This window comes from Gastrolobium bilobum, unplaced genomic scaffold, assembly GCF_033153095.1.
Source record: "Gastrolobium bilobum isolate Gb01-03AN ecotype WA unplaced genomic scaffold, APGP_CSIRO_Gbil_v1 utg2831, whole genome shotgun sequence".
Taxonomy (NCBI): domain Eukaryota; kingdom Viridiplantae; phylum Streptophyta; class Magnoliopsida; order Fabales; family Fabaceae; genus Gastrolobium; species Gastrolobium bilobum.
In genome coordinates this window covers 490,332-515,036 of record NW_026899212.1, presented here as the reverse complement: position 1 = coordinate 515,036, position 24,705 = coordinate 490,332, and the positions used below count along the sequence as shown (strand labels likewise).

Sequence of the window (24,705 nt, the reverse complement as noted above, 5' to 3'; positions counted from 1 at the left end):
ATTTTTTTGAGTTGTTCTACAAATGAAAAAGATTCATGACTGATCACAAAAAAAGATACAACATTCATGCATACTCAAATAATGCGAAAATAAAGACTCTCTTTACCTAATCTAAACCCTAAATGTGAAAATAAAGTTTATCATTCTTCTTTTTGTATGTCATATAATAACTTTTATGCTGTCCATAATCGAAGTGGACATTCTAAATTATGATATAACATATTATTTATAAGATTTAAACTAAAAATACTGGCATGCCATATTTTACGGGGTTTAATTCGATAATTGATTTATCCTAATAATGTCGTTTATTTATTGCATAGTTATTTTTTTACATATATTTAATTTTTTAAAATTATATCACATAAAGATTAATTGTGTACTTTTTAGATTATTTTAAAATAAATATACTGTACCTCACACTAGTGCATGTGGTCCATATTTTGGGAGCGGGAAAAAATCGTTACGTAAAAATTTGTAGAGGACATTACTACTTAGGAGCTTTGTGACTTGTGAGTCGAAAAGCAACGTCCTTGACTCGCACAACTGCAATAGAACACGTGCTTAAGAGTTTGCGGTCCAAAGCCAAACATGGTCCAAGCATAACAAATTATTAGTCTGCCACGGGAAATCAGCGTCACGGACAAAACTCTTGTGGCTGAACACGTGCTTTATAAGGTCTATGCCAGCACTGGTTACCTTAATGCGACAAAAGCATTAAAAGAAGATTTTTTTTGGTCATATCTGAATATGAATGAAATTAAACGAGACAGCGTAGCATAAAATAAAAGAGAATAAAATTAATATAATTACTGTTTGAATATTTTAAGTAAGGGACATGTTATATTTACAAACTTCTTTGTTTACAAACTCTTACAAACTACCTTATGTTTTTCCGGAAGAACACTCGTTTCACTATGTTCTGTGTAATTTGTAAAAGAAATTCAGAAAAATTTGTAAACGGATCCTTCCTCTTTAAATAATAATGAAAAATATATCCATACCAATACGGATACTTATCCTCTCCAACTTTTATTTTTCAAATAAGTAAGTATAAGTACAAGTAATTATTCTGATGTGCAAAAATGATTTCTCCCTTTATAAATAGGTTGCTTCTCTTGCTCTCACACTCATCGAGCTGAACAAGAAAACATAAATCCATCCATGGCTTCCGAAAGGCAAGCATTGATCCTTATTCTCTTGTCCCTCTTGACATTCTTCTTCACCATCATGTCTTCAGAGGCATCCACTGGTGGTATCGCCATCTATTGGGGCCAAAACAATGGCGATGGCAACTTGACCACCACTTGTGACACTGGAAATTATGAGATTGTGAACCTCGCTTTCCTTACTACCTTTGGTTGTGACAGAACCCCAGCATGGAACTTCGCAGGCCATTGTGGCGACTGGAGTCTTTGTACCAAACTACAACCCGAAATAGAACACTGCCAGAATAAAGGTATCAAAGTGTTCCTTTCACTCGGAGGTGCAAGTGAAGACTACTCCCTCTGCTCAGCCGAAGATGCAAAGAATGTTGCCGAGTACCTCTATGAACACTTCCTCAGTGGAAAATTAGGTCCACTAGGAAGTGTCACCTTGGATGGAATTGATTTTGACATCGAAAGAACAGAGAATTATTGGGATGACCTTGCTAGGGAACTTGATACTCTCAGACAGCCCAAAAAATTCTACTTGTCTGCAGCCCCACAATGTCCTACTAACCCAATTTACTACCTTGGCAAAGCTATCAATACTGGCCTTTTCGATTATATATTTGTTCAGTTCTACAACAACGCTCAGTGTCAATATTCAGATGGCAATACTGCATTGCTTCTTGAGTCATGGGACGATTGGACCTCGTTAGTTCTACCCAATAATTCGGTATTCATGGGACTACCAGCAGCGCCTGATGCAGCTCCAAGTGGGGGTTATATAGAACCAGAAAAGCTAATTTCTGATGTACTTCCCTACATAAAGAAGGCTTCCAACTATGGAGGAATTATGCTTTGGGACAGATTCCATGATGTTCAATCTAACTACAGCGATAAGATAAAGCCGTATGTTCCAAAAGATGTGTTGCAATTTGTGACAGGAGTTTCGGACGCAATATATATATGAGTGTGTGTCTGCAACTCTGCGCCGCTTCCTACCAAAACCATATTAGAATATGGGCATGGCATAGGCGTGCAAACTATATGCTTTGCAGCCTATGTGTATGTATGGAATAAATGCTTGTTAATTTCCTTTGTGGTATATGTAATTACCGTGTGGGATCCAGTATATTAAATTAATTACGGTACTAAATGCAACTAGAATAATTAAGAAATCATTAATAAAATTGCTTACTTTGTCACTTATACTCGTGACTTAAACAATAATTGTCCTTTAGAAATGTGAGTTAACTTTTTCCCTTCTCAAATATGGCATCTAACTCTATCAAATACCATCACACTCCAAGTAGTTCATATATGCACTCAAACACTTCACATCTATAAGCCTTAAAACTTTAATAAACCATAAGTAAAAAGGTAACCACGTTGGGACTCTAAATCATAATAAGAGGGATTAAACTAACTCGCTTAGACTGTGATTGAGAGTTACTATTAAGAGGAAAAGGAAAAGAAAAGAAAGATTTTACTTATGCATTCTCTTTATTTTTCAGTTTAAAAAAATGGGGAAAGAAAATAGAGAATTTTGGTAAAACCCTCCAATATCTTTCTCACCGTTAAAATTAGAAAGGGGGATTTTTAACTCCCAAACAAGGGAAAATAAATACCTTTTATTTTTCTTTCCCTCCCTTCCCCTTAGATCTCTTTCTTTCTTTTCCCTTTCAAACTCCCAAACACATCATTAGGGTCCATAACCTTGAACAAGACAATGCTTGCTACCTAAACCATATTAGACTATCTGCTATGCAGTCTATGCATGTATGGAATAAGTCACTGGCAGAGCCATGTTGGTGCCGGCAAATACCTTGGCACTGACTAATTTAGCCACGTTTATTTAGCTACGCTTGAAACGTAGCAAATCATGTTTCAAGTTTTTAAAAATTAATCACGTTTTGGTCATAACTATATAGCAGTGGCACCAGCTGAATTTTTTGACACTAACTTAAATTTCTTTCTGGCTCCACCACTGAGTTACACGTTGCCTTTCTGGCTCCGCCATTTAGTTACATGTTACCTCTGTGGTACATATCTAGTCATCAAGCTTTGATTTCCTAGGTGTTATGTATATATAACCAACGCGAATCAAAGCATGTTTGATCTCATATTCTGGATTTCGCTTTGTGTAAAGCGTTCTCTCTCTCTACATATATAAGAGTTACTCAATTTAGTAGATCGAATGCCATGATATATTTAAGGTTTTATAAATAATTTTTTTTTAATCAAAGCCGGAGCCAAAAATTTAATAAAGAGGGAGGGAAATCATAAGTGTATTTTCTTGTATATATCATGATGTTCACAATTAAAGATTTGAGAGCGATGATTATCACTGTATGAAAAATTAAAAATTAAAATTAAAATAATTGAGCAAATTAAGAAAAGCACTATGCCTCTCTCATATTGATAGTATTTAAGGTACACTATTATATGAAGAAATTATTTTTAATCCTGAAGAAAATAAATTGGTTCCTAAAATTCAAATATTATAAATAATAAATATTCAGTATAATTCCCATATTGCACTGTAATAAAACTTTGGAAAATTATACGTCTGCGTAAGTGTTTTCTCATAAGATTCAGTGAGAACTTGTAAAATTCCCACCCCCTGAATCTAATTTTCATGGTTGTAACAACCACATTTTCCTTTAAGTACGGTTGAATATGTTTTGTAATTACAGTTTGTGTTTTTCTGTTCAAATATGGGTTATTTAGGTTTCGGTGCAGGAATCGTGTGGGTATAATTGTGTCTGTGACATGAGATAAAAAATTTTATGTAACTTGAGAAAAATATTTCTCAAAGTATATTTACCAAAATTATGGATAAAAAAAGTTATTATAACCTTGGCATTCAGCAAGAGACAGCAGTATTTACAAATGACGATCTAACCCCAACCACCTCAAATAACCACAAGTCACACTCAGATGGGCATTTTATCAAACACATACGAAACCAAATAAACAAATCAACCAGCAGCTATAAGCCACATAAGTATTAATTAAAAACAAGCCAAAAAATCATAAAAGATCACCCTTGATATACCAAATACATTATACATAGGAAAAAATGTTTGTCTTTTATAGGATAGTTAACGGCAAATAAAGAAACAACCCCCAGATTATGATTATACATCGCAATAGTATTTTTTTTTTCTTTTAATCGTGAGACCCACCCAATTATATCTCTACATGAGATAATACTATCTCATGTAACATGATAAAAACATTGCCGAGATACTTTCTACTTTGTTATTCAATTCGAGTCTTTAACAAGCAATTTTAATGCAGAAAATTTATGGTTTTTGGTATGGTCATTCGGAGTCCTGTCAATCTTTTCTTAAGAAAGATCTTGCGTATCTGTTCTTATGGGACATCCCTTGGGTGTTTAATTGCTACTGTTAATTCTATATGGTAGTGTAAATAATTAACTTAGTACTTCGTGGTCAGAATAAGTTATGTTTATTTTTTTACCAATTTTGGAGTTGTCATGTAAGTGCGATCGTTATGTTTAATTTTGTTTAGGCTTTTTTTAATTTGGTAAACCAATCTTTTCTTAAAAAAATATATACAAATGAAATGAAATAAAAAAAAAAAATACTAACAAAAAAATTATAGTATAAAAAGTAAAAGATTACAGTAAATTAATCTAATACACAGTTTAATCAAGGCACCTCTTATCATGTTGTTTTGAGGATCTTTATTTGCACATTATATATGTCTTGTGATCTTCTTTAGTCTTTTCGTTGGCAGATGGTTTCCTAATCCATAGCAATTTAAACTTACATCTCGCATGATTAGAAATAGGGAGATTTGGGTTAAATATGATTAACTATAGGTAATTGTGTTCATTGTTACTTAAAATAAAATATTTCTTGTTTTCCTTAAAATTAATTACCTTTTCAAGAGGGTAACGTGAATCAATGCTCAAAGTTTATGGAAACAAGAAAAGTCTTCACGAAAAGAAAAAAAGTCAAAAAAATAGATACGTGGCAACCGTAGGGACAACATAAGACTCAAAAGCATAGAATGAAGGTATATCTATCCTCTCTTTTGTTTTAATAACAGGATATTTTTTACATATAAAAAAAATTCGTATTTATCATTTTAGATGACATAAGTTATGTCATTTTAGGAGAGAGATAGACACAGAAAAATAGAAATTATGGGAGAGAGAAAGTGAGTGATTTTTTTTAATTTAAAATTTAAATTTTCTGTGTCTGTATATTTCTTAAAATGACATAACTTTCTGTCATTTAAAATGACACACTTTTCCCATAAAAAAAGGAAAAAATATGTATCATTTTAAAAGATGTAAAGTTGTGTCATTTTAAGAGAGAGAAAGAGATAGATAAAGGAAGAGAGAGAGAGTTGACAAAAAAAAATAAAGATTTGGGTCCTATTTCTTTGTGAGAGTGAAATGATATAAGTTGTGTCATTAAAAGGATAAACATTTTTCTCCAAAAAAAAAAAAACAATTTTTCCAGGTACTTATCATTATTTGTACAAGTGTATATATATCAGTATTATATGAGTATAATTAATTTGTTTTTCTTTCTTATAATATAAAATTATAACGATCTTTAAATAATATAAGAGAATACAAATCCGAATAAAAATGACATTTCATAAGGAGCTACATTTTCCTGAAAGTCTTATTATTTCAAGGTCATCTATTATTATTATTGTTACACGCATATAACTAAGTGATCACATAGCACTCAACATGTAGGTACAGAACCTACAGAACGTGCTACTTATTCCAAAGATACAGATCGATTATTCAACCTCGAACTAATTAAACACTGCCCTTAATAGCATTACTATATCCGTTTTGGACGTCATTGTATCTGTCCCAAATCATGACTCCACCGTACTTGGGTGAACCCTTGATAGCAGGAAGAACCTGCGAAGTTAGCACATCAGCAGGAATAAAACCACCGCTTGGAGCAGCAGCCTGAGACGCTGGTACCCCCAAAAATACTTGTTTAGCTTGGCTTGAGGTCCACTGGTTCCATGCACTAATGAGATTGTTAGTGTTTCCACTTGTGTATTGGCATTGAGCGTTGTTGTAGAACTGAACCCACACATAATCAAATAGGCCAGTTTTGATTGCTGAATCCAAGTGAGCATCAGGGAATGGACATTGTGGGGCTGCAGCTAAGTACACCTTCTTTTGTTGGCTGAAGCCATTGAGTGCACTGGCAAGTTCATCCCAATGTTGGTCTCCACCAGCTTCGATGTCAAAATCTATGCCATCCAAGACAGCATCACCCAATGGACGTGAATTTGATTGTCCTCCAAGGTAGTTATTCCAGAGGTAGTTTGCAAGTTGTGTGGCTTCATCAGCTGAGTTAAGAGAGTAGCTTCCAGCACCACCTCCAAGTGAGAGGAGCACTTTTATGCCTTTGCCTTGGCAACCCTTTATGTCACTACTTAATCCTGTGCACCCATTGCTGCTTGGATCACAATGGCCAGCAAGGTTTAGTTGTGGGTTTTGGCCATTTCCAAAAGTGGACAAGAAACCTATGTTCACAAATTGGTAGTTGCCAGTGTTGCAAGCATCTGCCAAGGACCCTTCGTTGGTGTTTTGACCCCAATAGACAGCAATACCAGCAGCTTGGGAGGACTTGAATAGGGAAATGAGCAACAGAGGCAATAATAAGAATGAAACTTGTTTGAGGGCTGCCATGTTTCTATGCCTCGAATCAGTTCTATTAGCTTCTTGGTTTGGTTCAGGGAATGTAGAGAGGGTACCATTTTATAGGTGTTGGAGGGCATGTACGTACAGAAGTTGGGGGAAGAAATTATGAGCACCGTGCCTTGTGGGTAAGAAATTGCTTGCAGTCAGCATTCCTCTTAGGGAGGAAAAGTAAGTAGCATGTCATTTCCCACATTCTCTAGTTTAAAGTCTTCTTGACTAATTAAAATAGCAATATCAAGTCAAGCTCGTAACGGACCGGCAAGATAAATATGTAGCATTTTAAAGGATATTCTCAATAGGGTAGAGGTGGGGCAGAGTTATTAAACCCAACCCGAAATGAATCCGATTGAGATACTGGTTCATTAGTTGAACAGGCGGGTCATTAACCGGACTGATTAATTTGGATATATATAAATACATATAAAATTATATACAAATATGAACACATAAATTTAATTATATTCTTCATATTTAAAATGAGTTAAATAAAATTCACTAAATAAGCAAATTGTTTCGCAATTTTTTCAAATTCATTTATGTTGAAATGACATATGTCACATTCTCTTAATTTATTGTTTCTCAAATTGTATTGGAAGCTGAAATTTGAGATCATTGTAGAAGACTATACTACTAGCAAACAAAATTACAAAAAAAATTAAAATGTGTTCTATATTTTTCTCTGACAAGATGAAATAATTTTGGTTTTTGACTTTTTTTTAATAAAAAATGCACGACCCAATCGAGTCACCGTTTATAACCAATTTTGGTTGGATTTTGATCGGATTGGACCGGATCTGATACTTGACTCGAACCAATTCAATGACCAATTCATCATGTTCTGAATCGACCCAGCCCAATCGGGCGGTTTCGTATCACTGATGTGGGGAATTAACGTTGCAAGCTGAAAATGGCAGGAGCCACCAATGTTGAAATATATGTCATAATTTTAGGCGTAATATGTGGGGGAACAGATTGAGTTGCCTAGTCATCCGTCGTGGATGGAAATTTGTATAGTCTCGGGCTTGTGCAGCCTGCTATAGTGATAGAGCACAAATTTTGGACGACTTTGAAGATTTGTAATTGTATTGGCCTTCTTTCTTCGAAATCAGCAGATAAGATCAATTCAACAAATTAACTTCATTTTTTTTTTGACATTACAGGGAATCGAACCGCACACCTAATACATACTAAACACACCCAACATCACTAGGTTATCCCTAGTGGTGCACAAACTTCATTTTTTTAACCGTATTCTACATTATTTTCTCTTGAATTATCTAGAATATTGTTCAGCGATTTAAGTTTTCTTTTCAGAACTAGTTTTTTTTAACCGTATTTAACATTATTTTCTCTTGAATTATCTAGAATGTTCAGCGATTTAAGTTTTCTTTTCAAAATGAGTTTGAAAATTAACTGGCTCTCAATTTAATGAGGCTTTCGTGTACTATTAATTTCATCATGTAGATCGTTGAAGATTTTTGTTAAAAATTTGTTCGCAGTCAATTACAATTTTGAGTTTTGATTAATTTGCACTCCACTGTTAAAAATAAAAATAAAAAGCATTTCACAAACAATTTTTTCATATACTATTATATAGAATACATTCTATACGAGTGGAGTTAATATATTATGTTACCAGGGGAAGGATATTGTGACAACTAAGTTGTGTTACTACCAAGTGACTACCAATCAATCTTACCGTGAGATCGATTATGTTGATCCAACGGTTATATTTATTTTCATCTTTGTATGGTCATGATTCCCCAAATTTAATATTTTATATTTATTTTCACCTTTGTATGGTTATGATTTTCAGATCGATTATGTTGATCCAACGGTTATATTTATTTTCATCTTTGTATGGTTATGATTCCCCAAATCTAATACTTTATATTTATTTTCACCTTTGTATGGTTATGATTACTTTATATTTAATACTTTATATAACCGTTGGATCAATATAATTGATCTAACAGTAAGATTGATTGGTAGTCACTTAGTAGTAACACAACTTGGTTGTCACAATATACTTCCCCTATTCCATGTCATTAATGTATAAATTTGTTTCTCTTCAAATTCATACTCTCAAAATGCATCTATATTATTAATTAGGGATAAAATATACTTACCACAAAAAATGTTTATCATCTTTACAACCAATCTAATCACCGTTAATATCCGTCAATCTAACGGTTATAATTTATTGAGAACTAATAATTAATTAATAAGTACAACCCAATAATTTCTAATAAAGTATAACCGTTAGATTGACGGAAATCAACGGTGTTTAAGTTGGTTGTAAGCGTAGTAAAATTTTTGGTGGTAAGTATATCATTCCCCTATTAGTTATCCTAATATTTTATATATTCTAATTTCAAAAATTTAAATTCAATTAAAATATTAGTTACAAATAATTTGATTTCATTCAAATGATAAAATGTGTCTTATCCAATATCTTTTATTTCATTTAACGTTAATTAGGTTGGTTGTAAATGTGATAAAAAAAAATTTATGGCAAGTATATCTTACCAATGATTGTATAATTTTCAAATTTTGATTGAAATTTCCTTATTCGTTTTTGATGATCATGTATAAAATGTTAGTTCCAAGTAAAAACAACTTTTTATATTAGCTAGTTTTTGACATAACAGATAGTAAGGTCATACTTAAAAACATTTCATATGTGTAGCTCAGTGTAGCTGGAAGGATACATGAGTTGGGCTACATTGTTTGACCTGACTTGAAACTGGCAAATTGTTTTATGTGGGTTTATAGTCTGGAAATACTTCACGTCTAAGTAGGCCGGATCCCTGGCCCATACAACAAGCCCCACACTATTCTACTCTCTAGCTATTTTGAGCTGTATGAGGGAATCCTCCTTTGGATATGCATCAACTGCTTATGTCTGATGTATTAGGAGTCTCTACTTCTAGTCCTGGGATTGTTAGGTTGATTCTGAAGAGTATCATGTATATCTCAGAGATACGGAGACAGGTTACTCCATACAAAATAAAATTTTAATAATATACTCCTATTTCCTTCAAAATGTTTTCATGCATGTAGCAGAATGCAGTAAAGCACAACTCTATCTCCAATGATTATTGTTATTAATTTTTGTTCTTATCAAATACATCGAATTGAACAAATGAACAAGTTACTCAGTTATATATCGCTATGTAGTGAATCAACTGATGGTGTTAGTATGCTAGTGTCGTGAACACTGGGAATGCAAATTTAACTCCGGAGCTCAGGCATGTTATCCACCATTTGTGGTTGAACACTGAAAGCACCCATCTTGAGCTAACTCTGCACTGCAAGGTTGCATATACAATTTCTGTGTGGAAGTCAGGTATAGTTTACTCACATCAATGATCATCCTGAAACAATGCCTTAGAAACTGAGCCACTTTTTTGACTCCCATCACTCCATCGGCTAGAACGCTTGTTTCCTGTCATAGTCATAGGTGTCTCACATACTGTGTCATCGTTTGCCCTTTGTCGCTCTTTCCTTTTTGGCAGCTTTCGGAAGGGATCTGTCTTGGATTTCATACCATTTTGTTTTGGAGCCCAAACTCTCTGCAAATCAGGCATCCAACTTGTAAAAGATGAAAATCTCCTTGCCCTCTCTCTCCTTTCCTTTGCTTCAACTAGCTTTTGATCATGATCCTCTTCTATAATCCTTTGGAATCTTCCACTGTCATTCGTCTGCAACTGAAAGGGTTCATTTTCTGCTGAAACAGGTTCATGACTGACATCGTTTTCACCCGTTTCATCTCTCTGTACTTTTTTGTTCAATGATTTGTTGCTGTCCTCACTGTTGAGTAAACTATTTGGGGCTTCATCCTCATCTGCAAACAGCAGCAGGTCCATTTTGTTGTAGATTTTATGAACCACGTCTTCAAGAGTGTGAGAATATCTGAATAGTCAGGGATTTCCCAATCATAAGTCTAAATGTTTTCTTTACTTTATACATTCATTAACTTAATTATATTGTTTCCATGGAAAAAGAAAAACACACGAAAAGAAACTCATAACAATATTTTCTGTGTTTAGTTTTAAATACTTCTGGTTTGGACAAATAAAAGTGGTGATAAGATGAAAGTTATTTTGCAATAACGCAGAACAAGTACACCTTGTCAGTTTCATACTGAAGTAATGTTTTAGGGAAACGCTACCCTTTCATTTTGTACTCCGTCTCTGGTACATAGTAGAAAGCATTCCGGCAACAAATATGCATATATATTGGCATAATTGCAGCAAATGAGAATAAACTCCAAGTAGAAGCTAGGAATTCCATAAAATTCCATAATTTGTATATATCATAACTTTTCAGAAGAATCATCAATCAACATCTAAAAAATCCCATTTCCGGTGTATAAATCTCGTACCTGTTTTTTATGATCTTTGCCACATAATTTTCAAGGTTCCAATCACCAAAGAAACCCCCTTCCATGTGGCACTGAATGTTCTCCAAAAGCAAGCATATTTGTTTGACAAACTTCTGTTTGCTGGAATCTTCAACTCCACTTCCAACCTCTGATTGTAAAATTTGCATCCGAAATAAAATCTGCAGTTCATATCTAATGCTCATTAAGGAAAAACATGGAACAAAAGTTCACAAATTTTACAACCGATTAGAATTATGAAACAAAAATTGCATCACATGCAGAAAATAATTCATCAAAGGATACTCTCTAACTACATGTTCTGTAATTAGTGTGGTAGGTCCTGGATCGGATGCCTGCGAGAATGAATTTCTGCTTTTATGCTTTGCAGCTAACTCCTTGGGCTCCCTTAATAGAAGTTTTATCAGTTCAGTTGCAAGCACGCTACCACAAGCATTATCACCTTTTAAAGGAGAATGACACTCAGAAATATTTTCCCTGTCAACCTTCTGACGTAGCCAGTATATAGATGAATTCACAAGACGCTCTGACAAAGCCCCCAGGTGTATGACTTCAGATGCAATTCCCTGGTGAATCTTGTTGGAAAGGTTACTGAAAAATGCTTCAGAAGTTTCTGACCTAAAATCTAGCACATCATTATCCTGTAATGTAGAAGCGTCAGCGTTAATTCCAGCTGAGGCAGGTGAGGAGATTGGCTGTTCACCGTTTTGAGGTAACTCAGTCAATTTATCTTTAACCTCTTCTGCAATTATCTGATTTGGCTTTGGTTTTTCTGATAAAGTTGGATTACAGCAGGCAGATTGCTTCATCTGTTTCATCCAGCATTTCAAAAACTTCAACTTTTTTGACTTGTTACATTCCATGACATAATAAACGTCATGCAAATCTATCTCAAATTGATCATGTACTAAATTACAAAAGGAGCTCCATGTGAGGTTTTGAAGTGTATTCAGATCCATCATTTTCTTTTTCTGATGCCCTTCAATCCCTATAGCACTCTTCTTAGCCTGAGAGTCCAACAAATCCTTGTTCTTCTTAACTTTGCGCTCAGATTTGCAAATCTCAGCATCCACTGTTTTAACATATTGAACCATATTTGCTCCCCCAGAATCACAAGCCATTTGTGGATCCCCTAATATAGATAAAAGGGCAGAAGAAACGGTAAAAGGCCTTAGAATACCCATACAAGAACGACCATTGCCATTGGTAACAGATACCAAAGCCCAGCAACCTTCTTTATAGAGAAAACTTAAGAGGATCTCCCAAATGGGTACCGATTTTCTCTGCCACTGGCAACCAAAATCAGTTGCAACAATTTCAAGAACCCTATCTGCAAAAGACTCATTCGAACTTCCCTTGTGCTTTTTCGTAGATTCTCTGAAAACCTCACGCACGAGAACAGAATGAGAGAAGCAGTCCCTTAAGTTAACAAAAGCATCACTCTTCCGCACAACCTTAAGTTCCAATTTCGTGATTCCATCCAAGCACAGTTTCCACAAATTTTCCTTTCTTTCACAACCTCCAGCTTGCAAATTCGTCAACTCCGGATTAAGCCGTACATCCTCACATCTACCTAAAATTTTCAAATCAACCAACTCAAGATCACAACAGTTGAGCTCAATGGGATTCCCATTTACATCCAAGATCTGAAGACTCAATTGCACTTGAACTTTCCTAGAAGAACAATGATTTACCCGAACAGATTCCCAAGAAATCCCAATCTTGGGATAAATCAAGCCAAAAGGGACAAGAACTGAACCAAGCACAATTGAATCAACAGAGCAAAAACCCCAACCCAATTTCCCAGCACCAGTCTCAAACAACCCACGAATGTTTCTAACCTCATCATTCTCAAATCCAAAACTATCACTAACACTAACCCAACTGAAATGAATACCCCTGGAATCAAACAAACGACTCACACTCCCAAAGAACCCAGAAAGCCTCTCACAAAAAGAAATCACATTTCGCAACGACTCATCACCAGCGTTGACGTCAAGAAACGCAGATAAACCCTGGAAAGATTCAAACATGGGCGAGAACAAAAGGACCAAATTGTGGGGAACAACAACCGAATTATAAGTGTCGGCGGGTACCGGATCGGGGTCCCAGGCGTAGTCGTGGAGGAGCTGGCGCATGGAGGCGGCGAGGTGGGAAGCTTTGGGGTGGTGCGACGGTGGAGGAGTGGGGAATTGAGGGAGGGAAGAGAGGGTGTGGGAGAGAAGGTGGAGAGTGGAGGAGGAGTGGTCGAAGGAGAGAGAGAGGGATGGTTTAGGGAGGAAAGGGTGGAGCTTGGAGGAGGAGAGAAGAGGAGAGAGAGAAGAGAAGAAGAGTTTGAAGGCGAAGAGAGAGGAAGAGAGGGGAGGGAAAGAGAGAAGGGTTTTGGCGGAGGAGAGTACGGTGGTTGTGTAATGGTTATGGTTGTGGTTGTGGAGGAGTGGGTCCAGATCTATCAGGAGAACGATGCGGTGGGTGCGGGAGTACTGTGTTATTGGATCCATTTCGTGGCGGCTGAGAATGGCTGCCGGCACGGCGGAGAGAGAGAGAAAGAGATAGAGCGTTTCAAAAGAAGGGAATGAGAAAAGAGAAACGGCGGCGTTTCGGAAAGTGATTTGGAGAGAGATGTGTGCGTCGGCGGGAAATAGAAAATTGGCTCCAAAGGTTCAAAATATCATTTTTTTTTTTTAAAGAGTATTACAACATTGTTGTAGTAGTAAATAGTAATTGATGCTATTTATTTTGAATTTTGAGAGAATTGATAGTTTGATACTATTTTAATGTTAGCAAAATAGATTTCATGAATGAATGATTTATATGCAGGGAAATAATTATCTCATATTGAAAACAGAGACAAAATAGTGGGGTTCACAAATCTTTATTTTTATTTTGAAAAAGTAGTGGATTCCACAATCTTATCTTTGTTCCATAAGATAATTATCTCATGCAACATGAGATTAATAGATCCCTTATATATTAAGCTATATTGATGGGTTTATGAAGAAGATAAGTTCTTGTAATAAATTTATTTATTATCTTCTGTTTGTATTTTATTGAAGGTTAGAATTTCTTTGATACTAAAGCCATATGTTTCTTATACTAAAAAAAAAGCCATATGTTTATTGGGTTAATTTTTTAAAGAAAAACTTAGTGGTGAAATCGAACATAGTTATTAACTATTGTGATTTGGTGATGCAGATTGCAGACTCTAGACTGATCTGGATGGCATTATCAAATCAGATATGCAAAACAACCAATTGAATCTGAAAAAAAATCATAGGTATTTACTGTTCGGAAGCTTGTTGACACACTGACATGGACAAGTTTTGAAAACGAAATCTTACTTATACTTCTTCAGCGAGTTTACGTATAAAAATATTCATATCAAAACAAATAAAATTTTTGGACTGGAGCATTTGCAATTACAACATGAAAATGAAATTGTGTGCTAGGGAAACCCAATATTATGTCGTTTCGCTGGGATCATTCAATAAATAGTTACCAAGCATATCAAATTCGAGTTGTTTGGGTCCTTTTGTGGGGTTAATAGAGCAGAAAACAACGACTGCCACATTATATAATGCAAAATGTCACTTCAAAATGTTGTGCAATTACAAACCCTCATTGGTAAATAATGCAGCTTTCCGGTGCGAAACAGATCATACGTCATCCTAGAAATGGTACATTTCCCTTTGCACTATTTTTTTTATGTCCCTCTAATTCCTTTCCCACTTCTCAGGCATTTAGACTATTTCCAAACATAATACATTATACATCCTACTTCTAATTACACTTTCTTGGCTACTTGCCAATCCCACAGAAAGAAACAGAAGGGCTACATCATAAAACATTTTCAGCTTCACTGAGATTCTGCAGACTGAAAATGAGACCAGTATTCCTTGACAAGCCGCCCAAACAGCGATCCTTCTTTCTTCATCAAGTTCATTGGCTCATCATACTCTACCAGTTTTCCTGAAAAATACAATCACACATTTTATTTTCTAAGAAGAAAATAACTAAAGGACCAAATGCCTTCTCCGCAACATGTGACACATGTTAAAATGTGTGATCAAAGTACCTCATATTTTACGTGTTCATAATTTTGTATGATCAAAAGCCAAAAATGCTAAATGACTAAACATACTAACAAGACCCTGTGCTCAAGAGACACAGATGAACAACCTTATTTGTCCTCTTGCCTTGTTAACTGATTAGCAAATGACTGTTTGGTTTGCGGATCAGTTTGTAAAAACGTGTTCAATGAGAATGATGAGGCAGAGGGTAGTTAATATGCAACTTACCATCACTGATGGCAAGAACCTTAGTGCAATCCATTACAGTTGGTATCCTGTGAGCTACAGTGATTACAGTACAATCTTCAAACTCAGTCCTAATTGTCTTCTGCAGAATCAAATCAGTTGCATTATCAATTGATGCAGTTGCTTCATCAAGCACCAATACCCGACTTCTTCTCAAAAGAGCACGCCCCAAACAGAATAACTGTCGTTGTCCCATGCTCCAGTTTTCCCCAGCTTCAACAACTGTATAACAGTTTTGTTACTACTCCATAGTTAATTAGACTAGAATATATCCCTGCAAAGTTGTAATAGCAAGACTTGAAAAGTGTACCTGAGGAGTCTAAACCCTCTTCTTTCTCTTGCACAGCTTCTTGCAACTGACACTTCCCAAGAACCTTCATATCACATAAGCTAAAATTAGTCCATATTTGCTATGGAGAGTAGAGATAAGCAAACAAGAAAGACTCAACAACATGCTGAAAAATAACGTAGGAGTTATTACCTCCCATATCTCTTGATCAGAGTGTTGAGATAATGGGTCCAAATTGAATCTTACTGTGCCATTAAAAAGAGTAGGATCCTGAGGTATAATACCAAAACGGGACCTCAAATCATGAAGTCCAATGGAACAAATGTCAATGCCATCAACAATGATTTTTCCACCAGTTGGCTCCACCAAACGGAATAAAGCACCAATAAGAGTGGACTTTCCACTGCCTGTCCTGCCAACAATACCAATTTTGTGACCTCCTTCAAATGTGCATGTGATCCCACGTAGTACTAGTGGTGCATCAGGCCTGTATCGTATCTGTTTTGATATCAAAAAGAAAATTATTTATTTCAATTCAACTCCCACTTATTAGGACATTATGCAACAAGTTTTAAAATAGTAACAAGTACCTTCAAATCATTTATTTCTACTTTACCAGCAACCGGCCAATTCACAGGAGGACGATTTCCTTCTATTACTTCTGGGGCCTCACTTGGTATATGCATATATTGATTCAGTCTCTCCACTGATATTATATAGTTTGCTATATTGCATTGATTTTGAATTGAAAATACTAAGGAAGCGTTAAGTGAAAGGCCATAGGAGAGAGCCATGCCAATAAATCCTGGAATAACATCACATGTTTAAATTAAAATACTTGCATAAGTCAGAGCATATATTAAAAGACACCAAAAGTGGCATTTCAAAGGCAATAATAACAGAAGTTTCACCAGAGCTGAAAGTCCCAGGTGGAAGTACAACCATGCAAAGTGCTGCAGATGCAAGAACAACTGCACTGACTGTTTCTAACCGTTGAATCAACCACTCATTTGCTGCAAAATTATGGAAGAAAGGAGTAGCATTGACATCAATTAGATTAAGATTCTTCGCAAAAAAACGATCTTCCTCCTCAAAAGCCCTTATTGTCACAGCTCCAGCAACAGATTCAACAAGATGGTTAGCTACAAATGACTTTGTTGTGCCATTCATCCGCATCAGTTCTTTTGCAGAGGCAAAGTAATATTTCTATATAAAAGAAATACTCAGATTAGTACGTTTACTCTCTAACAAGCATATTTTAAATCTATGAAAAATGATTACAAAGTTACCAAAAGAAAAATGACAAGAGCTTCCGTGTTAAATAATGAATTAGTGCCCCTGCCCCAACACTCTACCTTTAAAGGTGATGATGATACCTTGCTACTAACATGCAATTCATAATAAAAAATAAAGCGATAAACTCAAAATAAATTGGAATCAAACATAATTAAAATTTAAATATACATTTGGGTTAAACATTAAAAAAAAGAAAATATGTAGCATGCTTTCTGTTGATTCCATTACTTTAGGCAAATTACAACTTACAAGTATGAAAAACAACATATGTGCAAATACTGATTTTCTGTATTCCACTTTTATTTCTCTAGTGACCCGACTTTCAGAAACCATATTGTGAATTTTCTTTTTATGACTATTTTCTGGTGACAAAACCTCAAATACAGTTATCAAATCTACTTTATATCATGTATTCATCTGCTCTCAATCAATAACATTGCGTGGTTAAATATTATGACATTCTCAAATTAATTAAAAAACTGACACCAAATCATTACTGCAATAATTTGTTCATTACCTGCAAGCGAATTGCAAAAAAAATCATTGGTATGGAGACAAATAAGACTTGCCAAGTAACAACTGCTAAAACTGTAAGATTAGCATAACAATTCGTAGTAGCTCCCATAGCAAAAAGAAGGCCAAGTGGGACATCAAGATCAACAATGCTGAGATCTGAGGAGACCTAAACAAGGAAATAACAGTCAAAACATTAGTAATTTCAGTCATTGCATTTCACTGCACGGGAAAAAAAAAACAGTTTAATATGCTTACCCTACTAAGTATCCGTCCCAAGGGTGTGGAGTCATAAAATGACACGGGCGCACGAAAAAGGGAGTTTAGTAGTTGTGAAAATAAAGACTTTGATGATTGAAGGCCCAAAGCAACTATAAATAGACTTCTACTCAACAAGAATACTAATGAAGTAACTCCAATCAATAAGTAAACTAGAATCAACCGCAAAGTGGTGACTTGAGGATTGTCAACATTAACAGCCATCCATGAGTTTTGCAATATCTGGCCAATCACAAATATAAGGTGAGAAAGACAAGCCAAAGAGAAATATATATATCCTCTGTTCTGATTCAGATACTGTATGTAAGGCTTGAATCCTTGGTCTCCCTTTTCTCTCTCTTCTTGCTTAATTAATTGATCGCTTTTTGATGTTTCAAACTGCTTCTCCACAGGTGTTTTCCTAATCTCTCTAGCACCATTTGAATGTTTCTGTGAAGAAGTAACATCCATAAGCCGGTCAGAACCAGCAGTCTCTTTGTGAGCATTCACAAGGTCCTGAAATTCTTTATTTGAGTTCAACAGATGATGATAAGGAGCAGCTTGTAGAATTTCACCATCTGACATCAACTGTAGTAAAAAAATAAAAAATAAATAATAATTCTGTTCATTCATTATTTTCAATTAGCCAAAGATGACAAAAAAATAAAAAATATATAACATCATAACTTTGAACTCATTATAAGTTTACAACCACTGACAATGACATACATAACCAAAGCTTTAATAAGATGAATGAAATTACCAAAACAGAATCAAATGCTGGAAGGAAGTCAACTTGATGAGTCACCAGCAAGACTGTCTTCCCAACAAGTCCTTCCACAATGTATTCCTGTCCAGTTAAAAAGCCATCCATCAGTAAATAACCTTTTGCATCCCCTAACATTGAGGTGAAATTCAGGGGTGGATTTTTCATTAAACTCAACTTTTTATCAAGTTAAAAGCATTAATTTTTTAATTGATTTTGACGGCAGTGTAAAACTTTCTCAACTTCTCCTAAAGTTTTGTTTTTTATAGAAAGTTTGATTATAAAAGATAAACTTTAAAGAAATTGTTAAAAAATAGAGAGATAATGTGGGAAACAATAATTACTGTTAAATAATACAAAAAAGACTTGAGAAGAGTTAATTGAAAAACTGCAAAATTACATTGGGGTAATGTATATTTTAGCCTAAATATTTCGCCTCTATTTTTAAGGTGTTAACTATGATAGTGTTATACCTATGACACTAGTATGAGTAATCAAACATTTATTGGTTATTGCTTATGACAATAAATGTTGGGGAATATTTTTCTCCTTTAACAGTAGAGAAGAGTTGTCTCCTACTGAGACAAAAAAGTGGGACCAGCAATTTAAAAAAAAAAGTAAAAACAAAAACAAAAGCTTGGCACGAAAATCGATGTATGTGTAGGAATAAAATCTTGTCTCATGTGAAAGGAGAAAAGCATTTCCCATAAATGTTTAGTGTCTTTTATGTATGGTCAATAAATGATTGAAAATTAATGGTACCAGGCTGTCCCTTTACAGGGGGACAGCAAATTGACCTTTACGATACAAATGTAGTAGGTGAAGAAAGGAAGTTGTCATTACAGTAAACAAATTTGTGGCAGTTTGAGCATCAACAGCACTGAATGGATCATCCAAGAGATATATATCAGCATCCTGATACAGAGCACGAGCAAGTTGAATTCGCTGCTTCTGACCTCCACTCAGGTTGACCCCTCTTTCCCCTATTTCAGTGAGATCACCATGGGGAAACAACTCAAGGTCCTTCACTAGTGAAGACCTATGAAGCGTGTTTTGATATTTTTCATCATCCATGTCTGATCCAAACAATATATTTTCCCTTATTGTACCTGTCTGTATCCATGCTGTTTGAGAAACATAGGCAAACTTCCCATAAACTTCAATCTGTAATTCAGAAAAGAGAATCAGATACCATTTTAATATTATTACTCAAATGAATGACAAAAATGCATCTTTTGTTCTAAGTGATATTATAACACTGCTGGCAGAAAGTGGAAATGTCATCCCAGTTATAACCAATTAAAGTATCACAAAGTTTACGAGTGCTTATATAATTAAAAATAAAAAGATAAAACTTACAGTCCCCTGAGTATTAGGAACTTCTCTGAGAATTGCAGCTAAGAGAGTTGATTTGCCTGAGCCAACCTCTCCACAAATAGCCACCTTTTGACCAGGTCTAACCTCCAAATTTATGTTTCTCAGTGTTGGCTTTGATGCATTATCTTCCCATGAAAAGTCTGCAGAATTGATTAAAATTGAGCCCCTCATATTCTCACTAACACACCTCTTCCTGACATTTTCACTCTGCAGTTCAGGTGCCTCCAGGAATTTTATAATCCGGGCATATGCAACTTTTGCCTGAATGACCACCCCAATAACATCAGGGATGGTTCTAATTGGATCTTGAACAAGGCGTAAAGTTGCCACAAAAGTGAAAACATTGTTTGCATGCAAGGGAACATTAAGAAAGTAACAGGCCCCAAAGGAAGCAGCAGATACCAAAACAGGTGAGGACCAAAAGAGAAAGGAGTTGTATGCCTTGCGCAATTGCACTGCAGACAACCATTTGAGCTCCACATTCCTCAATCCTTCTATAACATTTTTAAAATTGTTTTCCCACGCATACAACTTCAACACCTTCATATTCACAAGAGCCTCAGAACTAGCCTTCAATCTCTCATCTTGTGCAACCATAAGTTTGCTCTGAAACTTGTGCTGTAACTTTGCAAGTGGAGTATTGCAAAGCACTGTGATAACTATCACCACCAAGGAGGCAATAGTAGCTAGCCCAACAGCATTGAAAAGTACTACTAATGAGATACATAGTTGGAAGCTAGTTGTCCAAGTCTGGTGAAACCAATAGGGAAATTCTCCAATTCTATAAGCATCCACAGTCACATAATTCATTATTTCACCACCAGAATGCATCAATCTAGCAGAATTGGATAACCTAAATTGCTTTTTATAAATTGCTGCAGTTAGCAGTGACCTAACTTTCACACCAATAAGTCTGGAGCGGAAGTACCATTGCCTCTGTGATAGGGATTCTACGATTTTTGTAAAGAAAAGTGATATGGCCAATGCAAAACCTTCATATTTGAAACTCTCATGACCCTCAGCAACCAATATAAAGGAATTAAGAAGCAGAGGTCCAGAGGACAGAGCAAGTACCTTGATCAATGCAAAGAATCCTGATATCAAAATTTCTCTCCAGTGGCATAAAATTATTGTCCTCAAAAGTGATGGTTGCGAGGTTGGATTCTTTTGTTTCTGCATGTTCAAATGGTCTAGAAACAGCAAATAACAACTTTCTGCTCGATCTTCCTCACGCAACATTGGGATATCTTTATCCTGAAGTGTTTTCTGCTTACCCCTTTTCATCAATGGATTCAACCACCAAAATGACATCCTGCTGAAGAATCCAGCTTTGGCAAATAGTGTTACATGGCTAATAGAATCATTTTTATTGGACTCACCATTTAGAGGGGTATAAAGGCTTTCATCAATTTCTCTGTCAGTGTCCCTATGCTTAGATTCCTTATAAGTGCATAATAGCAGTAATATTGTCCCTGGGAAAGATAGAACATCTAAAGCTACCTTAGGGGACAGTTCTCTGCTACTAATTGCATAAAACAAGGATGAAGCACAAAAAATAGCAGAAACCAAGAAGATCAGAATAGAAAAAATCCTTAACCATGTTCTTGGAAGTTGTCTCAACTTAAGACTTATTGTTAAACCAACAAAAAACCATGTTATTCCCTGAACGAGTTCTAGCAACCACCAATTAAGAGGCAACGCAGTTTGGTTTTTCCTCAACTTCTCCACTAAAACCCAAATGCCTAAGCACAGGTGCACCAACCCAAGAGCACCATTGGCTATGGCAGATACTAGCTGCAAATTTGAATATCTTTGCACACGTGTTAGACCCTGAAATGGTTTTAATGATGACTTGTGGATCAAAATAAATAAGAGCATGATAAGCAGGAACACATCAATGCAAGAAATCAACAAGTGGTTGATACATGCTGAAGGATCAATCAAAAACTTAAAACCATAACCACAAGGCTTTGTTCCAGTCTCTGAACAACCAGATTCCCCACAAAACACGCTCCAAAAGTCCGCCATGTTGTTTGTTTTCCCTTAGCTGCTCAAATCTGTTAAAAAAAAACAAGGGAAGCAAAATTATGCCTTCGTTGAGAAATCCTTTGAAAACATCCCTAAGTTGATTTTTAAGAGTAAAAAAATATATGCAAAACACAGACAATAAAAAAAAAAACTAGTTTGGAATAAAGGTGTCGTTTACGTTGATGTTTAGGGAGAATAGTAAAAAAAATATTAACACTACATGCGAGAATAAGAATAATTTTCTCTTACAAGTTACAATCAAGACTCTAACACGAACTAGTCACTACAAGGAGTAGTAGATATGATCATGGGAAAGCACAATGGGCAACACCGCGTGCTTGTGTGAAGTAACTTACTTCTCAGTGACCTTTCAGTATCATGAATTCATGCAAAGCCACAGAGGAACTGGTTTCAGCATTGTGTGATTGGTCATTCAGATACTCAACACTTATTAAGGCCAAGACATGTCGGTGTGAGAAAACCTTTGGTGCAACAGGTATATGTATATTCACACTAAAAGGGAAAAAAAAATTCGAACTTAAAAGGAAATTATATAAAAAAAATATACGTTAAAATGGAAAAAAAAAATTCCATAAAAAAGAAGTACCGCGTAGTACTGAAGAAATTTCCATCGGTGTGAGTGACACCCAAAAACTTTCACTGTAGACAGAAGAAGGAAATGAATAGGCTCATATTAAAATTTCACCTAAACCTCATCATTAATTACGTGACTCCTATTCACATAAAATTTTAAAAGTAGAGAATCCATCCCAGACAAAAGACACACTTTGAGAGAGAATCAATAAAGAATCATAGGAATAACACAAAACACTTTAAAAAATGGGTTATGTTTATCTCATTTTACATGAGATAAACATCTCTCCTACACACACAAAAAAGGTTGGGTCCCACCACTTTTTTTTTTCTCTCTCCTCTTACATGTGGGTCCCACTTATACTTTTATTTCTACAACATGAGGTAGTTCTTTTCCTACAACATAAGAAAAATATATCCCTTAAAAAATTAAGACCACACACATGAAAGGTACTGTTGATGGATCCTATGACATTAAAATTTTAGATGATGTGGTCATGTAAATTTTATTTATTTATCTCACTCTTCATATACATTAAATAAATAAAATTCAATTATTAAAAAAAAAAAAGAGATAGATACAAATTTTTTTTTACCATAATATGGAATTTTAACATTTTGAGTTTGACTAAAGAGTTATACATAAAATAGAATAAAAACAAAGAATGGTGAATGAACAAACCAGTATCACACGAAGTCTGAAATGATCGGTGGCTAAAACCGAGATGACAACGTATTTGGCATTTGAACGCGTAACGGATAAGTTTTTCCTATGTTTAAAAAAAAAACAGAAGTTGGATGTATAATTCTTTCTTCTGTTTATTTAGTATTGTGAGAGTGTTGTTTCTCGAAGACAACGTACGTGTATGATGTTTTGTTTAGGGATTGGGACAAGGGTCATGGGAGGACGTGGAAACAAAGCGATGAAGTGCAGAGAGTGAGGAGAAAAAGAAGAAAGGTAAGGTTCATTGCAAAGAAGAAACGAAGTGCATAACGGCAAATATATGGAAACTCAGACTATCAGAGGATGGCACGATGTCGTCATGGCTCACGTCTCTTGTCATGTCCTTTTGTTGCTGTGTAGCTCACTCCGTTCCCAATTAGCATATTTTTGGTTAAAATATTATTTTCATTTTTTTATATAAATGAGCTATTAATTAATTTAGTCACAAACTCACATTTATATACTTAATGTTGCTTTTTGCCATTATTAGAAATGGTTGTACTTATTAGCTGTTCCCAAGCGCCAAGTACCAAATCCAAAACTATCGTTATCTTATAAAAATTACATTAAAAATATGTGGAAATAAATTTTTTTTTTAATACATTCACAGGAATAGAACACATAATCTAATACAAATTACTCAAACTCTTCATCACAAGATCAACCCTGATGGCTTAAAATAAAAACTGTCAGCATTTAAATTATTTTGAATGTAATATTAATGTATTTTCAATGTTATATACAAAAAAAAAAATGTATTTTCAATGACAAAAATATGTATATTATCATTTATTAATATATTACTACATTGTTTAATAAATATATATTTTTATAATTATAACGCAGTTAAACTTATTAAATCATATGTTAATATAAAATCAAATAAAAAAATCGCTAACAAAATGGATCAAAATTAAAAATTCAATTTTTTTTTCATGTATGACAATAACTTGGACACTGACAATTTTGATTGACCTAGAGAAGTCGTTGTTCTGGTGAAGTATGCATTGTGATTAATTAAGTATAAAGTTAGTTATACAATTATTGATTAAATATGATAACTTAAGTGAAATATTTATTGATTTTAAATAGGTTATTTAATAAATCAATTGAAAAAAATTAATTACTATTTGAACTAAGACAAAAAAAAATAATATAAACTCGTTAATAGTTTATTGTAAGTGTATTTTTTATATTATCATGTATTCATATATATCAAATTATAAGAAAAATTAAATATGATAATTTCTTTTTAAGAAATCTTAGCTTTTAAAA

General features: G+C 34.7%; 4 protein-coding genes across 4 annotated transcripts; 1 reads left to right on the top strand and 3 right to left on the bottom strand.

Moving 5' to 3' along the window:
• Window positions 1-1,164: 1,164 nt before the first annotated feature.
• On the top strand, window positions 1,165-2,188 carry LOC133288333 (acidic endochitinase-like). Its single transcript, XM_061486063.1, has one exon. The coding sequence runs from the start codon at window positions 1,165-1,167 to the stop codon at window positions 2,116-2,118; it is 954 nt and encodes a 317-aa protein (XP_061342047.1). The 3' UTR covers window positions 2,119-2,188.
• Window positions 2,189-5,765: 3,577 nt separating this feature from the next.
• On the bottom strand, window positions 5,766-6,877 carry LOC133288296 (acidic endochitinase-like). The gene has a single exon (XM_061486018.1). The coding sequence runs from the start codon at window positions 6,850-6,852 to the stop codon at window positions 5,959-5,961; it is 894 nt and encodes a 297-aa protein (XP_061342002.1). The 5' UTR covers window positions 6,853-6,877; the 3' UTR covers window positions 5,766-5,958.
• A 3,352-nt stretch (window positions 6,878-10,229) lies between these two features.
• Window positions 10,230-13,770, bottom strand: LOC133288321 (uncharacterized). The gene is made up of 3 exons (XM_061486051.1): window positions 11,555-13,770; window positions 11,252-11,443; window positions 10,230-10,779 (listed from the first exon to the last, which is right to left on the bottom strand). Exons 1-3 carry the CDS (start codon window positions 13,768-13,770, stop codon window positions 10,230-10,232), a joined length of 2,958 nt encoding a protein of 985 aa, XP_061342035.1.
• A 1,041-nt stretch (window positions 13,771-14,811) lies between these two features.
• Window positions 14,812-23,658, bottom strand: LOC133288307 (ABC transporter C family member 10-like). The gene is made up of 13 exons (XM_061486034.1): window positions 23,389-23,658; window positions 22,720-22,772; window positions 20,067-22,141; window positions 19,551-19,871; window positions 18,705-18,791; window positions 17,942-18,529; window positions 17,688-17,852; window positions 16,786-17,080; window positions 16,465-16,679; window positions 16,067-16,372; window positions 15,896-15,959; window positions 15,568-15,807; window positions 14,812-15,238 (listed from the first exon to the last, which is right to left on the bottom strand). Exons 3-13 carry the CDS (start codon window positions 22,110-22,112, stop codon window positions 15,126-15,128), a joined length of 4,440 nt encoding a protein of 1,479 aa, XP_061342018.1. The 5' UTR covers window positions 22,113-22,141; window positions 22,720-22,772; window positions 23,389-23,658; the 3' UTR covers window positions 14,812-15,125.
• Between the last annotated feature and the right edge of the window lie 1,047 nt (window positions 23,659-24,705).